The sequence below is a fragment of the Falco naumanni genome, chromosome 14 (genome assembly GCF_017639655.2).
Source record: "Falco naumanni isolate bFalNau1 chromosome 14, bFalNau1.pat, whole genome shotgun sequence".
NCBI lineage: Eukaryota > Metazoa > Chordata > Aves > Falconiformes > Falconidae > Falco > Falco naumanni.
Window position 1 is genome coordinate 13,882,637 of NC_054067.1, and position 17,516 is coordinate 13,900,152.

The 17,516-nt window shown below is 47.7% G+C and overlaps 2 protein-coding genes across 2 annotated transcripts; one reads left to right on the plus strand and one right to left on the minus strand.

The window, feature by feature from the left end:
• Positions 1–2,356: 2,356 nt before the first annotated feature.
• LOC121097539 (nyctalopin-like) lies at positions 2,357–6,639 on the minus strand. The gene has a single exon (XM_040614629.1). The coding sequence runs from the start codon at positions 3,710–3,712 to the stop codon at positions 2,426–2,428; it is 1,287 nt and encodes a 428-aa protein (XP_040470563.1). The 5' UTR covers positions 3,713–6,639; the 3' UTR covers positions 2,357–2,425.
• A 5,725-nt stretch (positions 6,640–12,364) lies between these two features.
• AGTR2 (angiotensin II receptor type 2) lies at positions 12,365–16,749 on the plus strand. Its single transcript, XM_040614630.1, has 2 exons — positions 12,365–13,654; positions 15,330–16,749. Exon 2 carries the CDS (start codon positions 15,403–15,405, stop codon positions 16,519–16,521), a length of 1,119 nt encoding a protein of 372 aa, XP_040470564.1. The 5' UTR covers positions 12,365–13,654; positions 15,330–15,402; the 3' UTR covers positions 16,522–16,749.
• Positions 16,750–17,516: the final 767 nt, after the last annotated feature.

Below are 17,516 nucleotides of genomic sequence, written 5' to 3' on the forward strand. Positions count from 1 at the left end.
TTAATATTTCTGGATGTGACTATATCAGTGGACAAGGGAAGAGCTACAGGTGTCGTGCATGAGGACTTCTGTAAGGCCTTTGACACAGTCCCCCACAGCATCCTTCTCTCCAAATTGGCAAATATGGATTTGGTGGATGGACTGTTTGGTGGGTAAGGAATTGGTTGGATGGTTGTATCCAAAGGGTAGAGGTCAACAACTCAATGTCCAGATGGAGTGACAAGTGGTGTCCCTCAGGGGTCCGTATCGGGACAGGTACCGTTTAATATCTTCATCAGTGACACAGACAGTGGGATTGAGTGCACCCTCAGGAAGTTTGCAGACGACACCAAGCTGAGTGGTGTGGTTGACACCTGAGGGATGGGATGCCATCCAAAGAGACCTGGACAAGCCTGGGAAGTGAGTTCATGTGAACCTCATGAGGTTCAACAAGGCCAAGTGCAAGGTCCTTTACCTGGGTCGGGACAACTCTCATTAGCGATACAGGCTGGCAATGAAGGGATTGAGAGAAACCCTGCAGAGGACTTGGCTGTGCTGGTGGATAAAAAGCTGGACATAAGCCAGCAATGTGCACTCACAGCCCAGAAAGCCAACCATAACCTGGGCTGCATCAAAAGAAGCGTGGTCACCAGGTTGAGGGAGGTGAATCTCCCCCTTCACTCCACCCCGGTGAGACCCCACCTGCAGTGCTGCGTCCGCCTCTGCAGTCCTCAGTCCAGGAAAGACACGGACCTGCTGGTGCTGGTCCAGAGGGGGGCCACAAAAGTGATCAGAGGGCTGGAGCGCCTCTCCTGTGAAGACAGGCTGAGAGAGTTGGGGTTGCTCACCCTGGAGAAGAGAGGGCTCCGGGGAGACCTTACTGCGGCCTTTCAGTAATTAAAGGGGGCTTATAAGAAAGACGGGGACAGACTTTCTAGCAGGGTCTGTAGCAATAGGAGAAGGAGTAATGGTTTTAAACTAAAAGCGGGAAGCATTAAGCTAGATATAAGGAAGAAATTTTTTATGATGAAGGTGTTGAAACACTGGCACGAGTTGCCTGGAGAGGTGGTAGATGCCCTATCCCTTGAAATGGTCAAGGTCAGGTGGGATGGGGCTCTGAGCAACCTGGTTGAGTTGAAGATGTCCCTGGTCATTGCAGGGAGGGTTGGACTACATGACCTTCAAGGTCCCTGCCAACCTAAGCTATTCTATGATTTTATGAACCTGTACCAGCTTGAGGAAGGCCATGCCTTTGAACCTCTGCCTCTGAAGCTTACACAACTTCTCTGCGTTGGTGTGCCGCCATGGAATGCTTGTTTGCCAGTTTAACAGAACTGAGTGGGATGTTTGGAGTGGCTGTGCAGGAGACGGTAAGTGCCAAGCAGGGGAAGGTGAGGGTGGAGATAAGACTGTGATCAATGTTTAATCACTAAAGAGAAAAGGGTGTAGTTTAACCTTGGCTCTTATACTGTAAATAAAGTTCATCCCTGGCCATGTGGCTGCTCACAGCTCTGATGCAGCACACCAATGGTGCCAGAGCTTTCTAGCAGAGCATCACGTAGTCTGCAGCAGAGCTTAGGCTGTTTTTAATATACCTGCAGAAATGGAAAATTTTCTTTGGGAGGATGGAGAAGGCTAATCTGTGTGAGGGAAGAGAGAAAGGTGATACTGCTGTGATGGAGGCATCATGATGACCTGTCAGTGCCTCCCAGCAGCTGGAGGGAGGTGGCTCGGGGGTACGGCACTGGTGTGATGCCATGCCAGAACTTGTCAACAAAATGCAGGGAGACACAACTCATACAGACCACGTGTAGGACAAATGAACTCTTTGCAGGGGTGAGTGCGGAGCTGTGTTAGCTGAGGCTCAATACTGTGAGGAGCAGCTGAGTGATAAAATGTTTTACATGGTGACATTTTTGTCCACTCCTCCAACACTGTCTTACATTCTAACAGCAAAGCGCCTCATGTGCCATCTGTGGGAAGCCACCACACGTTCAGAGATGCTGATGGACTGAGCCTTTTCTAGGGACTCCAGATGTGCTGGAACATGTGCAATTTTTTCCTACTTCAGCAATACTCGCAATATCCCCAGTACAGGCTGGGCAGAGGAAGGCAGCCCTTCCCTGATGATCACACGTGGTGTGGTCAGTTGGGAAACAGGGAGGACAGAGGTTGTGGTGAGGCCACACTTCCCAGCCCTGCGTCACCCAGCGCAAGCCCCCACCTTGAACTTGCTGACGTTAGCTTCTCTGTATGTAAATATTTACATTGAATTTTGATATTAGTATTTCCCATAAATTAGCATTGTCCATAAATTAAAGCATTTATTCCTATATAATAAAATCCTTCTTTTCCCATATAAACCCCATCTGTAATGAAAACCACTGTTCACAAGCAAATATCGAGAAAATAGGTAAGTGTCATCCACTTTATAATTTAAACATTGTCAAAACGTGGCCACGGAAGTGTTCCATCCCCTCGCAAAGTACCACGCATGGCAGACAAGCGCCAGCAGGATGACCTTGGTGGGGAGAGCAGGAGGCCCAGGAGCAATGCTGGTACTGGCCACGCTGCACTTGTCTTCGCTTGCCAGCTCAGGTGGCACCGTGCAGCCCGTCAGGTCCCCTGGATGGGGGACATTGAGTGCTGTCGTGTTGTGAGGGCCCAGGAAGGCACAGTGTAGCCCTTCGATCACTGCCCTGCGTGTTGTGCTCCACCGCCAGAACCAAAGCATCTTGCAGTCACATTTCCAGGGGTTGCGGGATAAAAACACATACTGCAGTTTTGGCAGTTCAGCGAACAAGCGGATAGGGAGGGAACTGAGGTTATTCTTGCTCAGGTGAAGGAAGTGCAGCTTGTTTAGGTACGAGAAAGCAGAGTCTGAGATCGAGGAGATCTGGTTGTTGTTCAGGTACAAGTTTCTCAAGTTCAGCAGATATCTGAAGGTGCAGTTGACAGCGGTGATTCTGTTGGCTTCAAGGTGCATGGTCTTGAGCTGGATCAACCCATCGAAAAGCTGATTAGGCAAATCAGCAATGAAGTTGTGTCCTAAATTTAACGTTCCTAATCTGAGAAGCTTTGTAAAAGCGCCATTTTGTATGATCCATATCCGATTCTTCCTGAGATTCAGATCGTACAGGGTTTCCAGGTCCTTCAGGGAATCTCTGCCAATGGCTTCTATGTGGTTACCCTCCAGGGACAGCTTTGTGAGGCTGGAGAGGTTCCTAAAGGCTTGTGGGACATACCGCATGTTATTGGAGGCTAAATCGAGTGTTTCCAAAGAAGGCAGGTGTGAAAATAGAAGCGGATGGATTTCGAAGATATTGCAGTGGGACAAATCCAGGCTGATGAGGTTTAACAGTCCTCTGAAAGTGTTTGCGTGCAGGTAGGTGAGGCGTGGGTTCCTGCTGAGGTGCAGCTCTCGCAGGCTGTTGAGAGCATGGAAGGTCCCCGGAGACAGGAAAGTCAGATTGTTTCCATCTAGCCAGAGGCTGTGGAGGAAAGTCAGGTTTCTGAAGGTGCTGGTGGAGAGAATCCGTAAATAATTATTGGAAAGGTTTAGAGAGATGGTGGATGCTGCTATTTCTCCCGGGAGGGCTCTCAGTCCGGCTCTGTTACAATGGATAATGTCTTCAGGTGCACATCTGCACATGCTTGGGCATGAATCAGAGACATTTAGGCTCAGCCCAGCCGTTGCTGCACAAGTAAATATAAATATAACAAGAAAGAACATGACCAGCCGCAAGTCAGCCACCGCATCTAATACCTGATGGATAGCAGAGAAGGAGGCAAGAAAAATAACGTGTACCTTTTGGATAGGTGAACCGCGAGCATTGCAGGGTCGGTTGGGCTGTGATTTTAGTGCACAGTGAAAATGAATTAGCTGGTTCCTGCTGCAGACCAGGGAGGATCAAGTCTTTAGGCAGATAAAAGCCTATTAAGTGCCCTGCTGTGAAGAGCATTACTGGGAGGCAGGGGGACTTCTCAGCTGAGCATGATGCTCTGACAGTAGTATTTCTGACCTCCTGCCCTCTGCAAGCAGCGGCAGGTAACAGATTTCCCTCGGGATCTGTCTGGGAGAGGCTCCTGCTGCTGGGTTGATCACCATTCTCAGGATCTGCTTAGCAGTTTGCTCAAAAACCCCTCTGTTTTGGGGGTGGATTTTTGTACTTTTCTGCAGTTGGGGCTTCAGCAGAGACAGCTGAGATGGGGGCTTTCACCCTGGTGTGGCTGGACATGCTGGTGGGCGCCCTGGATTCAGGCTGTGATCAGGACACCAAGGAAAGCAAAGCTGGGACTGAACCCTGAGCGCAGCCCTGTCAATGGCTGTGACTCCTCTGCAGTAAAACGGGAGACTGTTAGGAGCTGTGCAAGACTCGTGCTCCCTGCCAGCCAGGAATGTGTGTGGGAGTGCTGTGTCCTGGCAGATCCTTGTCCTGGGATAAGCCCTGAGCCTGCTGTGAGTGGTAAAAGATGATCCCCGTGGGTGAAATGCAGAGCACCCCAAGAGCATCCTGCGCTTCCCAGGGTGCTGCCTGTCTCCAGGAGGTCTGAAGATGCCATTGAGCAGCTGGAGCTGGGCTTGGGTTCCTAAAAACCCGTGTCCTTGGGCCTTTCCCTGGTTATTATCCTATATCCAGAGTGCAAAGGAAAAGTGCAGTCGGGACTGATTGATGCACCTGGCAGCCAGGACTCAGCAGTCTGCAGGCTGATTACTTTGCTTACGATGGCCAAGAGAACTAGACACATGCCTTGCAGCTGATGTGTCAGCAGGACAAGTGACACAGTTGCTGCTTTTGTTCTTTCTCACTCTTCTAACTTTTGTTTCCCCCCCTCACTTGTCTCTGCTGGAGTTCTCATGTTTTTGATGTGTTTGAAGCACCTTCTCTCAGCCCCCTCCCTTCAGGTGCATTTCCCTGCTCTTTATTTCTTGGTCTGTCTCAGCTTTTTTTTTTTTTTCCCCCCATGTTTCACAGATTTGGGTTTCCTTTCTCTCCCCTGCTCTGCCAGCTCTGTGCAGACAGTGGCTAAAACCCCAAATACATGATATGCCCAATGGTAAGTGTGAACTGGACAAATTTGCAGATCCACTGTTTTCTTGGCAGAAGGAGATGAGGTTTCCTGTGCTCTTAAACTGCTGTGTTGGCTTCAGCTAGTTCTGTTTTCGTCTTCATTTTTTTCAAGCAACAACCCCCCAAAGAACAGCTTCTCCCTGGAAGGTTGGCTGGGATGGCCGCATTGTGTAATGGAGACCATCTCCCAGCTGTAAACAACATCATTTATTTAGTTAGACAGGCTTTGCTGCAGTGTTACTGGGGGCCAAAAGCTGGTTTTCACCCTGAGAGCAGCAGTGACGGCACCTTGCCAGGGGCCTTCCTTGTCCTGGGATTCCCGGAGGAGGGTGGAAATGTGTGCTGCTCACCCCGTCCAGCCCCTCGTGTTTGGGGCCATGCTGGAAGTTTTGCAGGTGACTCTTTGTTTTCTGTATTCCTGGCTCAGCTGGGATTGCTCCATTGGGGACATCACTTTGGAGGGGTGTCCTGCTGCTGGGATCTTAGCGGCTTCTCTTACCTCCTGCTGCAGCACAGCTATGGATATCCACCCGTTGCTCCACGGCTTTGCCTGGGCATATTTGTGAAGAAGACAGGTTTCTGCTGGTGTCTCTGCAGGATGAGTGAGCTGCTCTGTGTCTGCTAGGAATGGTCTCACCTTCAAATGAAGTTTTGTAGCTCAGGCTGAAGAAGATGGATCACTTGCTCTGGTGTCCTTTTTATTCTACACAGGCTTTATTTCTGGTTGTAATTCCGGCAGTTTTGCCATGTTCTAGCCCCTATTTAAGCCCAGTGCTCTTTCTAATTCTCTTTGATTTAAATACTGGAAATTTTCAAAGACCAAACCCATGCAGCTGTTAGAGCTCATCATTGCAAGATGTTGCTTAACTGGACCAACACAGTGGTGAAACAGGACCACACAGCTGCAGAGTGTCTCCTTGCTTCAGAGCCTGTGGGCCCAAGGAAGCCTGTAAGTATCAAAATAATCAGATTTTAACACCTTGTCATGGGCTTGGCAATTCCAGCTGCTCCCTGTGACAATTCCATGATGCACAGGGCGCAGTGGCTGCCTTGCCAGGATTTTGTCTGTGGATGCTGCCTGGGCCACAATTACTGATTGCAGCTTTGGTTTCAGCTACCCTTGGGGTGGAAGCAATGCAGCAGCGCAGCATTGCTCAACACTGTGGAGAGCTAAATCTTTGCTGAGGACTGAGCATTGATCTAAGGTAACGATTGCAGGTGTATCCTGTGTGTGTTTGTCCTGGTTTTGGCTGGGATAGTGTTAATTTTCTTCCTAGTAGCTGGTACAGTGTTATGCTTTGGGTTTAGCATGAGAATAACATTGATAAACTGATGGCTTATGTGTTGCTGAGTAGTGCTTACTCTAAGTCAAAGGCTTTTCAGTTTCCCATGCTCTGCCAACGAGGAGGTGCACAAGAAGCCAGGAGGGAGCAGAACCAGGACAGCTGACCCAGACCAGCCAAGGGATATTCCATGCCATAAAATGTGTGGAAACTGGAGTGAAGAAGGAAGTGAGGGATGTTTGGAGTGATGGCGTTTGTCTTCCCAAGTAACTATTACATGTGGTGGTTCCCTGCTCTCCTGGGGGTGGCTGAACACCCACCTGCCGATGGGAAGTGGTGAATGAATCCCTTGCTTTGCTGTGCTTGCATGTGCAGCGTTCGTTTTACCTGTTAAACTGTCTATCTCAGCCCATGAGTTTTGTCACTTTTACTCTTCTGGTTCTCTCCCCCATCTCACCAGGGGGGAGTGAACAGGCAGCTGTGTGGGACTGAGTTGCCAGCTGGGGTTAAACCGTGGCAGTGCTGCAGTGCACAGTGCTCCTTTGCAAGAAGCGCTTGGCATTGCCTGTCCAGCTTCAGCTTCCCAAGCATCATTGCTGCAGTCAGCAGTAGCCAGCATCACTACCACATTGGATGCTGCAGAGACAAGGTGAAGACAGCTCTTGAGAAGAATAACCATATGATTTTTCTCTCTAGCTATTTTTTAACAAATAGTCCTACTATGAACAATAGTTCTACTATGGTCCATCCAATGATGAGCATTCAGCCCTTCACCCGTCTTTTCCAGGCTCAGTTCTTTGTGCTCTGCAAGCAGGGATTTTGGTTGTCTCGCTCCATCTGCTAGGAGGGTTTTCTGGACTGCATGAAGTGTTTTGGCTGAGGTGGCTCATCCTTCCAGCTATAATGGAAAGGCTGAGCCACTGCAGGTCTTCTGTTAAAATGTATTCCACCCATTGCATGACCACGATCGTGTTTTGCCTTTTCTTCAGTCACTGATTTATCTGACATTTGGGATTTATAGCCCAGCACACCCACTTCAGAAATTGTTTATAGCTGATGTCAGGAGCCTTGCCTAATACCGTAGATTTTAAGGAGCCGTATTGTCTTTATGGGATTGAGGTTTGATATAAGCAGTACAAACATTTTCTTTGGGATGGTCTTGCTTGTCTAATGAGTTAAAGGAGCATGGTTTGGTTTCTTTAAACTTTCTGGTGGGCAAAGGTGGGGTGAGAATCGCTTAATAGCTCTGTTGATTAAAAGAAGGATTAAATAAATTGGAATACCCAAGTGTCAGGAATATTCTGACCCCCCCAAAGCTTTAACTAGCTGGCAAACCCTCTTTCATATGTATCTCAGCATTTTTGGTACTTAAGCAAAAGCTGCACAAGAAAGCAAAGCAAAACAAGGGATTTATTCACCACCTCCCAGGGCTCCATCATGCATTAACAGTTAACTTGGGAAGACAAATTCCATCACTCTGAACGTCCCCTCATTCCTCCTTCTTCCCCCCAGCTTTTAATTGCTGAGCATGGCATCACATGGTATGGGACATCCCTTGGGTCAGCTGGGGTCAGCTGTCCCAGCTGTGTCCCCTCTGAACTTCTTGTGCCCCTCCAGCCTGCTGGCTGGTGGGGTGGGTGGGGTGAGGAGCAGAAAAGCCCTTGACGGGGTGTAAGCCCTGCTCAGCAGTAACAAAAGCATCCCTGCATTATCATCAGCACTGTTTTCGGCACAAATCCCAACCATAGTTCCACATTCGCTACAGTGAAGAAAATCAACTTTATGCCAGCCAAAACCAGCACACAGCTCTTCATAAAAAAATCACTTTGAAACCCTAAAAAGACACGTGAAGTATGCTTCCACATCCTTTAAAATGCTGGGTTATATACAGATGTATTAATAATAATGAAGTAGAAGTTAGACAGGATGGAGCTCTCTCCCATAAGCTGTGGTCCTGACTTCTGTTGCTCACCACAGCAACTGGTCTGGGAGAAGTGAGCAGGGGAAAATTACCTGTCACGACAAATTGTTCTTTATGAAAGCTGAATGTAGGTTCCCGCTGCCGTCTGGCTGGGCAGCTCTCAATCTGCTGCAACGCTGTGCTTTGGCCACAGCTCCATCAGCAGGATTTAGGCTCTATGCCCGTTGTGGGCAAGCCCTGGTGCGTGGTGGTTTATCTCCGTCTGGGGCCATGACTCAGAGCTGTGCAGTGCTCGGGAAGGGAGCTCTGGCCAAGTCCTGCTGCCTTCAGCAAGGCCGGGCGTGCTGCCGTGCTCCCCCCGAGAGCGGGCAGCCACGCCAGGGCGCATGTGCCTCGCTGCCTTTAATAGCAACGGGTGCAGCATGTTTTCAAAGTCACTTAAGTGCTTGTTTTCTTTGCTACTTTTAGTAACTTGTAAAATGCTTACAGCCAATTATTTGAACAAACAATGTCATGGAGCTTAATCTCAGTCTTGGCAGTGATGCGGACTGGACACAAACATCCCATAAAAGAAATGCTCTGGAAAAATGTTCTGCGTGCCGGAGGTGGAAAGGGCATCCCTCTTCCCTCCAGACTGCCTCTGCCACACTATAGACACTGAACTGCCTCAAAAACTGACTTATTCCAGCATGGAAGGTCCATTGAATGGACCAAGCTCTCTGACACTATACTCTGAGGGGTCCTGGCTGGGTGGCCCTTGTGTTCACTGCTGTGAAGTGAAAAGCAGGGCTTTCCCCAAGCCTGCTCAGTGCTTCCATGTGACATCGTGGCTCCAGGAAGGAAAGTGAAACACTGACCAAGGTCTACCCTTTAAAAAAAAGTTAGTAGTTCTCCCTCCTGGCCAAAACTGGATTTGCAGACACCCACTGTCAGGACAGATTGTGCTTCAGAGGTACATGAGGCAGTGTTCAGAGCCAGCATGCCAAGGCAAGGACCATGGATGCTGAGTGTGAGCAGGACTCAAGGATTTGCTGCCTCAGCCATCAATTTTCAACTGGTCAGTGCTTACTGGTGCTTTCCCCCCTAAGGCCCCAAAAAGGGTGCAAGAAAGCAGCCGTCTCTGCAGCAGTGCTCTGAGGCTGGGGGAGGACAAGGTAGATACTCCAATCTTACTTGCAAGACTGAGCAATTAATCCCCACATAAACCCTTAAACAAATGAATGCAGGGAGGAGGATTGCATCCAAAAGTTTACGGAGTTCTGGGAGAACCCAGCTGCAGGCAGGATGGTTTTGGTGCACGTGTGCAAAGGAACTATTATTGTTCAGCACGATGCCCTACCTGGCATGATGGAAATCATTGCTCCCCGGCGTGTGTGGGTGCTGGATCCCCAGGTCCTGCCACCAGCCCTGGGACCAGGGAGTCAGGCCATCCTGCTGGAAATCAGCACCAAATTGGTCAGAACTCTACCGACCTAGGTTGGGTTATGCAACCTGGGGAGAACATGGATGAGAGATCTTTTTCCCCTCTTGCTTTCTCCAAAAGGAAAAAATCAAGCCCATGAATACAGCCTGCAGCTGGATCTCACGTTGCATTGAGGATTTGGCAGGCTGGCAGGGCTTAACCTCAAGAGCTGGCTCTGACAGTCTGCTGGCGCGGTGGGATATGCTGTCTGTTTGGAATATTCCATCCCTAACAGCAGTACATCCCTACAAAATCCGAGACCTAGGACCGAGGAGTGCATGAGCCCATTCTTTTAATTTGCACAGTTGCTATTTGAATTGTGGGTGGGTGGTTTTGTGATGGTATTTTTTTGTTTTGTTTGGGTTTGGGTCAGGTTTTTTTTAAACTCTTCCAGTGACCTTTTTAGGTGCATGGACTTGAGGACAGAAAGGTAAACCTGAGTGAATATGCAGCAAAATTTCTTTCTTCTCTTGAGAAGTGATTTTTGTTTCTCTTGTTATAAACATCATGTATGAAATTCTCCCCCAAATATATGCCCCAGGAGGCATTAACTCCTCACCATTTAACATCAAGCAGGTCTTCTTGTGGTGAAAACTCCCAGCTTTTGCACTTTTGCAGCCAGACAAACGGTAAAAAGTCTAAAGACTGTCACTGTGCTGAGCCGTGTGCTGGGCTCTGATGCAGGAGATTCATGTGCTGTATTTACCAGCCTGGTTGTGGAAGCTGGATGAACATGTCCTGCAAGCTCAGGGAGCATTAGCGCAGATGCAGCACTACATGGCACAACGTTGGCTTGTGCATGGACAGCTTGGGCGTCTGCATCGGGTGTACTTTCTATTTCACAGCCATTCATGTGCAGGTGATGCTCAAAAACAGTGGGAGGAAGAAAGAAATAGTGGGGGAAATAGAAGAGGGATGGGGTTTGTACATTGGCTAAATGGAGCGTTGGAGTGACAACTTGGGATCAGATAAGGAGTTGGATGCGCTGGCGGGGGGAAGAATGGGAGCAGGATTTGGCAAAAGGCAACCCAAAGAATGACCCCCATCGCACCAGGTGTATCAGGCCCGTCTCTTGTCTACTAAAAGGTAGGAACCCAGCACAAAATTTCAGTTTTGGAGGTAGAACAGAATAGACACAGTCAGTATCTGTGAGGATCAAAAGTGCATCTGGAAAGGAGAACTTTATATTTAAATCTAAATAATTAGTGTTTGTTATCTTTGCAAAATAAACACTGTCATGCCTTTGACTTTTTCCCCTGCTTACAAAGAATGCTGGATGTTTGATGAAGGATGGAGCAAGATCTTTCACTGATCATTTGTGTGCAGAGGAACAAGCCGCAAGAATTCCTGGCTCAGGGTGTCCTGTCACATGCCATTAGTGAAAAATTTAATGAATATGGGTCAGAATGAGTGCTGACATCTCAGGGTCACGCACCTGAGAGCCAACAGTCCTCTGGAGCTGAAGCAGAGTATGTACAGCCGGAGGGCTGGTGGCAAAAGGTGTGTTTCTTCTCCTTTGCAGCCGGACACGTGACCTCTTGCACTTGCACATCCCACATGCTCCTACTGACCCGCTTGGTAGATGTTTGGTTTGAAGAAAGGACAGAGTTCTTGCAGCGTGTCTCTAGAAGGTGCATTGTTTGATGCCTCTTCAACTGAACAAGTCTCCTGCTAGTGGTTGTAGTGTGTGTAGAATGCAAACCTTCATCTTAAAGCTTTTTGGTTAAGTCTTGACTTTTTCAGCCCCCAAGCTATTATGGATGTTACTGTTTCCTTTAAAAAGTTGTGGGGTTTTTTGAGTAATTCAACTTTCAGTTGTCCCAGGGTATCTCCCCTTCTCCTCTGCTTTTTCCATAACAACCTCAAACAAGAGTAGGGAGGAATGAGTGGGAAAAGGAAAGGATGCCCCAAAATCAATATTTATGGAATGGGTGAATGTTTGTGCATCGGGTAAGTTCATAGATATACATGGAGATAAAAAGGATGTGCTGAAATTTGTTATCTAACTCTTGTTGTGACATGCAGTGCTTGAGCCTTTGGGACAGATGAGGTCTCCCACCGTGTGCAGCGATTTGGTGCTACCTTCCCCCAAAATACCTGTGATATTTGGGTCTGTTTCTGTTTTATCTGCTCTCAGAGTGTCATTTCATTGAGCTATTTCAGCTTTCTTTCCTTCCAGTGTTTGTTCCCAGCACAGGCACTGTGTGTGCTTGCAGCCTGACTGTCCTGACCACTCTCTGTCCTTGTGTTCATGAAGCAGTAAATCAGCTGCACCGTGATAAATAGAAATGCTGTGTGGGATTTCCCTTCTTTAAATAACCCAGTCTCCTTTTGTACAGAAAATGCCAAGAGCTGGACTCTTAACATGAGGCAGGTAAAGCCAAAAGCTGCCAAGAACTCCTCTCCCTGCCTTGAGAATCACAGAATCATTTAGGTTGGAAAAGACCTTTCAGATCACCAAGTCCAACCATTAACCCAGGACTGCCAAGTCCATCACTAAACCATGTCCCTAAAATCTGCATCTACCTGCTTTTTAAACACCTCCAGGGATGGTGACTCCACCACCTCCCTGGGCAGCCTGTTCCAGTGCCAGGGCGCCCTTTCAGTGAAGACATTTTTCCTCCTACCCAATCTAACCCTCCCCTGGTGCAGCTCGAGGCCGTTTCCCCTTGTCCTGTCGCTCGTTACCTGGGGGAACAGACCGACCCCCCTGCCTACAGCCCCTGCCAGGGAGCTGCAGAGAGCAATCCGGTGCCCCATGAGCCTTGAGGATAGGATGAGCTTGGGTCCAGTCCTGGATGATGATGGAGAACCAGCCAGCAGCACCTGGCTGGGGCAAAGGGACATGTCACTGTCAGGGCCTTTTGTGGTTGCTTTCCATCTGGGACGTGCAGCCTTGCCTGTGGAGCACAGCACACGCATCCCCAGTAGATGGGCTGCTGCTGCAGAGGAGATCGCACTCAGGATATCAGGGCAAAATGTTTAAGGCTTACGGATGCTTACTTTGTCCCGTGCTTATCCTCCAGGAGCCCCCTTGGAGCTCCTTCCAGGGAGAGGAGGCTGGGGCCAGACGGAGCATGTGATGTGAGGAAGAAGCAGATGTAAAATCTCAGTTCTGTGTGAATGGGAAGTCGGCAGGAGCACGCAGCTGTGCTGATCTGCTCGCTTTGGTCGTGTGTTACCCCAGCGCAGCCTCCGAGCCAAGGCTGCTCTCTGCCACGTGGATCTGTCCTGCTGCCCTCCTCGGCTCGAGCAGCATGCACGTCTTTGCAAGGACCTGGGCAGTGGCTTTTCTGTCCTGCTAACTGGGAGACAGGATCAGTCCCCTTACACAGGCAGTGCTGTGATGTTCCCCTGCTTTCTTTCTCTGTGTGTCCACGTTATGGTCGGCTCTGTCAGGACTAAGAGCCTATTCCGCTCTCAAATGCATTAGCAAGTGTTGGGACTCTACAGAGCCCCAGCGTGGGAATCCCTCTGCCCTCAGAGGTGCACGAACCCTCACACGGAAGCTTGCGTGTGTCACATACACCTGGGGGGCAGAAGGGGGTTGCATGTGGGTGTACCCTCCTGGCCCAAGAGCTGCAGTAGAAAACTGCAAAGATATCTGTGTGAATTTCCTTTTTCTTTCTTGCTTGCTTTCCCTCTTTTTTTTTTTTCTTTTTTTTTTTTTTGGTTGTCTTGTTCCTCTCTCCTGATTTACTGCATGTGCTCACGTGGCTTTGGAAAGGGGGGTTCTCAAACTGTTTAGCTTCCAAAAGGAAAAGAAGCTGGCAGGCGTTTGTATTTCAGTTCTCAAGTTATGTAGGTTAAAGTCTCCCAGTGGGAAAACGGAAGATATGAGCGAGCAGATTGCTGGTGGTGATACTTGCTAGAAGAAAAACAGAAAAAAGGAGCACATAATCCCAGAGCTACATCCAGACGAATGTGAGGTTGAGAGGTATGTTTTCTATCTGCTGTTAGAACATAATTGCCATTGTTTTGATTCAATTTTTGATAAAATACCTCATTGTGTCTTAAATAATAGTAGGAATGACTAGTTTAGAAGCAGATTCTAAGCCACCAGTTGCTCACATGCAGAGGGGGGAGCATGTTTGTCAGCGGAGCCTTGTTCTCAGTAGTATAGCTAAAATTAATTATGGTGTAGTCCCTCTATTAGGAGTTAAGTCAGATACGTAACTCTTTGTGACTAGTTCTGAGATTTCAGCTTCTGTAGGTTAAAGTGAGGGGTTCAGGACCTAAGAGTTCAGGGCAAAATGTGGCCTCAGACCCTCTCCTGAATCTTTGCTGTCCCCAGACAGAAAACTTTCCTCCGGTTTGAGACCTGCTAGATTACAGAACGGGGGCTTGTGATCCCGTGTTTGGGACGTTCAGTACTGGCACTTTGCAGAAATGTGCATTAATATTCTCCTATTGAATTTTCATTGTTGAGACAATGTAATTAAAATTAAATTTTTGTCAGCATATTTGAAGTAGCATATTGCATATTTTGCACTGAGCAAATGATAAGCTGGAGTACACTAAACTGTTAGCACAGAAAAATACGTTTGAAATTATCAGTCGCCTTCTGTTACATGAGAGATCATTACCCAACTCTGTTGCCTTGTCTTGGTCAAAATTTCTGTCGTTTTTAGGGCCCCTTGAGAATTCCTAAATGCCTGACTTAATTAAAAAGGAATTGTCTCTTTCTAATATGTAAAATAAAATATTTGGGCATGATATTTTCTTTATTGACTACAAAGTCTTAAAGTTTGAAAAATGCCCTGCTTGGAGTGCAGATATGAGCTGTCGAACTGGAGCAGACATGTCAATTAACTCTCCTATTTTAGCTGCTTTGTAGCTATATAATCACTTACGGAAACAATCCTGATCTTTCTAAATGAACGGCAAATACTACTGCTAAATCCAGTGCCTGCAAGGACTGAATATTTTGCTTGTATCTATGTTGAAAATACTTCTTTTACTCTCCTGATTAAAAGCCGTCATGAGGGCAGGAGACGCAGATTTGCTTTGAGGAGGACTCTGACAGTAAATGACATTTTGCAAAGACCCTTCAGTGTCTTTGTATCCGGCCCTGTGAATTTAAAAACCTCAAAGCTTGCTTTCCTCATAGCCTTGTTAAAAGGCTGCTTTCACGCCTGTAAAGTCCCAGGAGGCCCTCAGGTGTGAAGTATCTGATCTTCACTGGCTGGTGCTGCCTTCCTGCATTACTTCAACTGCGCAGAGAGCTGGAAATAGTTTGAGAAAGCCAAGAAAAGGATCACAAGGAGCTTCGGTGCTGCCTTTGGTCACGGAACTTCCCGAAGTATCTCCAGCTCCCGAGTCAATAATCTTTCTGCTCTGCTTGCCCCAGAAAGCACCATCTGTAATCACAGATAAAAGCCGGCTGCTCGCTTCTCTGCCAGGCTAATTAAAAAGTGCTGTGACCTCCCTAGGGCTAATCGTGTCCTGTCAGTGGGACGGAGGAAAGGAGTCCAGCAGGGTTGCCTGGTATTTCAGCACTCAGCTTACTGACATACTTCTAAATGGGTTTTATTTTATTGTGACTGTGTGTGTGATTCCAGAGCTAAGATGGCTGCAGAGTGCATGTCTAACACGCGGATTCTGATTTGCAGGTGAGCGACGTGATAGAAAAATTCTGCTAGCACATGAATTTCCTGCAGAACATCCCTTTTCACCAGCACCAACATGCAGAGCAACTACTCCCTGGTCATCACCACCAGAGAAACTCTCCAACTCCTCTATACAGCACTGACAAACTCATCAGCTGCATTGCGCTCCCCTCCTCCCTGCCCACTTACCTCTTCGGATTATCAGTTCTCACTGATTCCAGCACTCTTCTCGGTGGTTTTTATTCTGGGGTTGGCTGGCAACAGTGTGGTGGTCGTGGTGCTTTGTCGTCATAGTGGTCCCAAAACAGTTGCTAATATCTACATTTTCAACCTGGCCGTGGCAGATTTGCTGTGCCTTGCCACCCTTCCATTCTGGGCTACCTACTATGCACAGGGCTACCACTGGCTCTTTGGGTCTCTCATGTGCAAAATCTCCAGTTCTATCCTGTGCTTGAACATGTTTGCAAGTATATTTTTCATTACATGCATGAGCATGGACCGGTACCACGCTATTGTCCACCCTATTCACTCTCAAAGAAGAACTCCACAACAAGCTTATCTTATAGCACTGGTGGTGTGGGGCCTTGCCTGCTTGTCCTCCTTCCCAACTTTTTATTTCCGTGACACTCACTACGTTGAAAGCTTGGGGGTCAACGCTTGCATTATGGCCTTTCCTCATGAGAGTTATGCCAAATGGTCTGCGGCAACAGCCTTCCTGAAAAATGCGCTCGGCTTCTTCATCCCCTTGACAGTGATCACCACATGCTACATCTGGATCAGGAGGCACTTGCTTAAACCACAGAAGTTTGGGAAAAACAAGCAGAAGAGGGACAAAGTCCTAAAGCTGGTGGCTGCTGTTGTTGTGGCCTTCTTAATTTCCTGGCTCCCATTCCACATTTTAACGTTTTTGGATGCTTTGGCTCATATGAACATCATTAACAACTGTGACGTGACAGGGATCATCGACACAGCACTGCCATTCAGCATCTGCATGGCATTCGCCAACAGCTGCATCAACCCTTTGCTGTACTGCTTCATTGGGAACCAGTTCCAGGAGAAACTCCATCGCTTGTTTAAACGACGAGTTTATCAGTTCAACAGTCATCGAGAGAGCTCTTCTTTGAGGAAAGGGAGCTGCTTCAGAGATGCTGAGACCCCCATGGACAGGGAAGGGGGGCCCGAGTCCTTGCTGTAGGCACTGAGGCATGATGTGGGGTGATGTCAGAGTAGCTGGCTGTCCCTGCAGCGGTGACACTCCTCTTTGCTGTTCCCTTTGCTTTGTCCCATTCATTGACCAGCTGTTTGAAGGAGAACCTGTTTTTCTCAAACATGGGGATTATTTGTTCCTTCCTTTCTGCAATGAGCACTAAAGTTTTACATAGAGGGAAGATTCTGGCAAATAAATATATTGATGACATTTTAATTATCAGCTTATTCATGGCTGAGATCAGGCGAGTGTTTAGTGTAACACAAAAAGACAAAATATACCAAAGGACCATGGCACAATAGCTACAGTTGTGTAGGTGCTGAGTATTATACCCTAAGCTGATTTTCTAAAAGAGATTCTCACTAGAGAATGTGTAAATAAATAGTGCAGATACTTCTGTACCTACCTGTAAGAAAATATTTTTGCCTCTGTTTTTAAAATATATACTATTTTTAGAAAATATATGGCTAGAGATGTTATACGTAAAATGCATTGACTATGCCTCCTGCTTTCTTAGGCTTGGGATCCTGAGAGCAGGTGGAGACGCAGTACTGCAGACTGCTGGAGGCAAGGAAGTGTTATCGGGGGCAAGTACGACCATATGGATGTTCTTATACCTTTCCAATAACAGGTAACATGTTTGCAGGCAAGATGGTCCTTTGCTTCGATTCAGTGTGGTCACTTTTGACAGCAGTGCCCCAGGAACTGAACACGCTATGTCCCACTGCTGTGTGGGTGCTGAGTCCCACGCACTGTCCAGGAGCCTTTGGGGAAAGGACTTGCTGATTGTCTAGACTTTTTGCATTTCAAATGTCAATTACTACTTTAATTTTGGGTACTGTGTACAGAAAGCCTAAGTAACTCTGTCTTGATACCCAGAAGCAAAATCAAGGTGTGACTCCTAAGACTTACCCACATCTCAGTATGGGAGTCTACTCATCTGTAAATAAAAAAAAAGAGGGGGAAACAATATTTGGCAAATA

Bases quoted from the DNA above. Each gene is read 5' to 3' on its own strand.
- AGTR2 (XM_040614630.1), top strand. From the start codon at position 15,403: ATGCAGAGCAACTACTCCCTGGTCATCACCACCAGAGAAACTCTCCAA.
- LOC121097539 (XM_040614629.1), bottom strand. From the start codon at position 3,712: ATGTTCTTTCTTGTTATATTTATATTTACTTGTGCAGCAACGGCTGGG.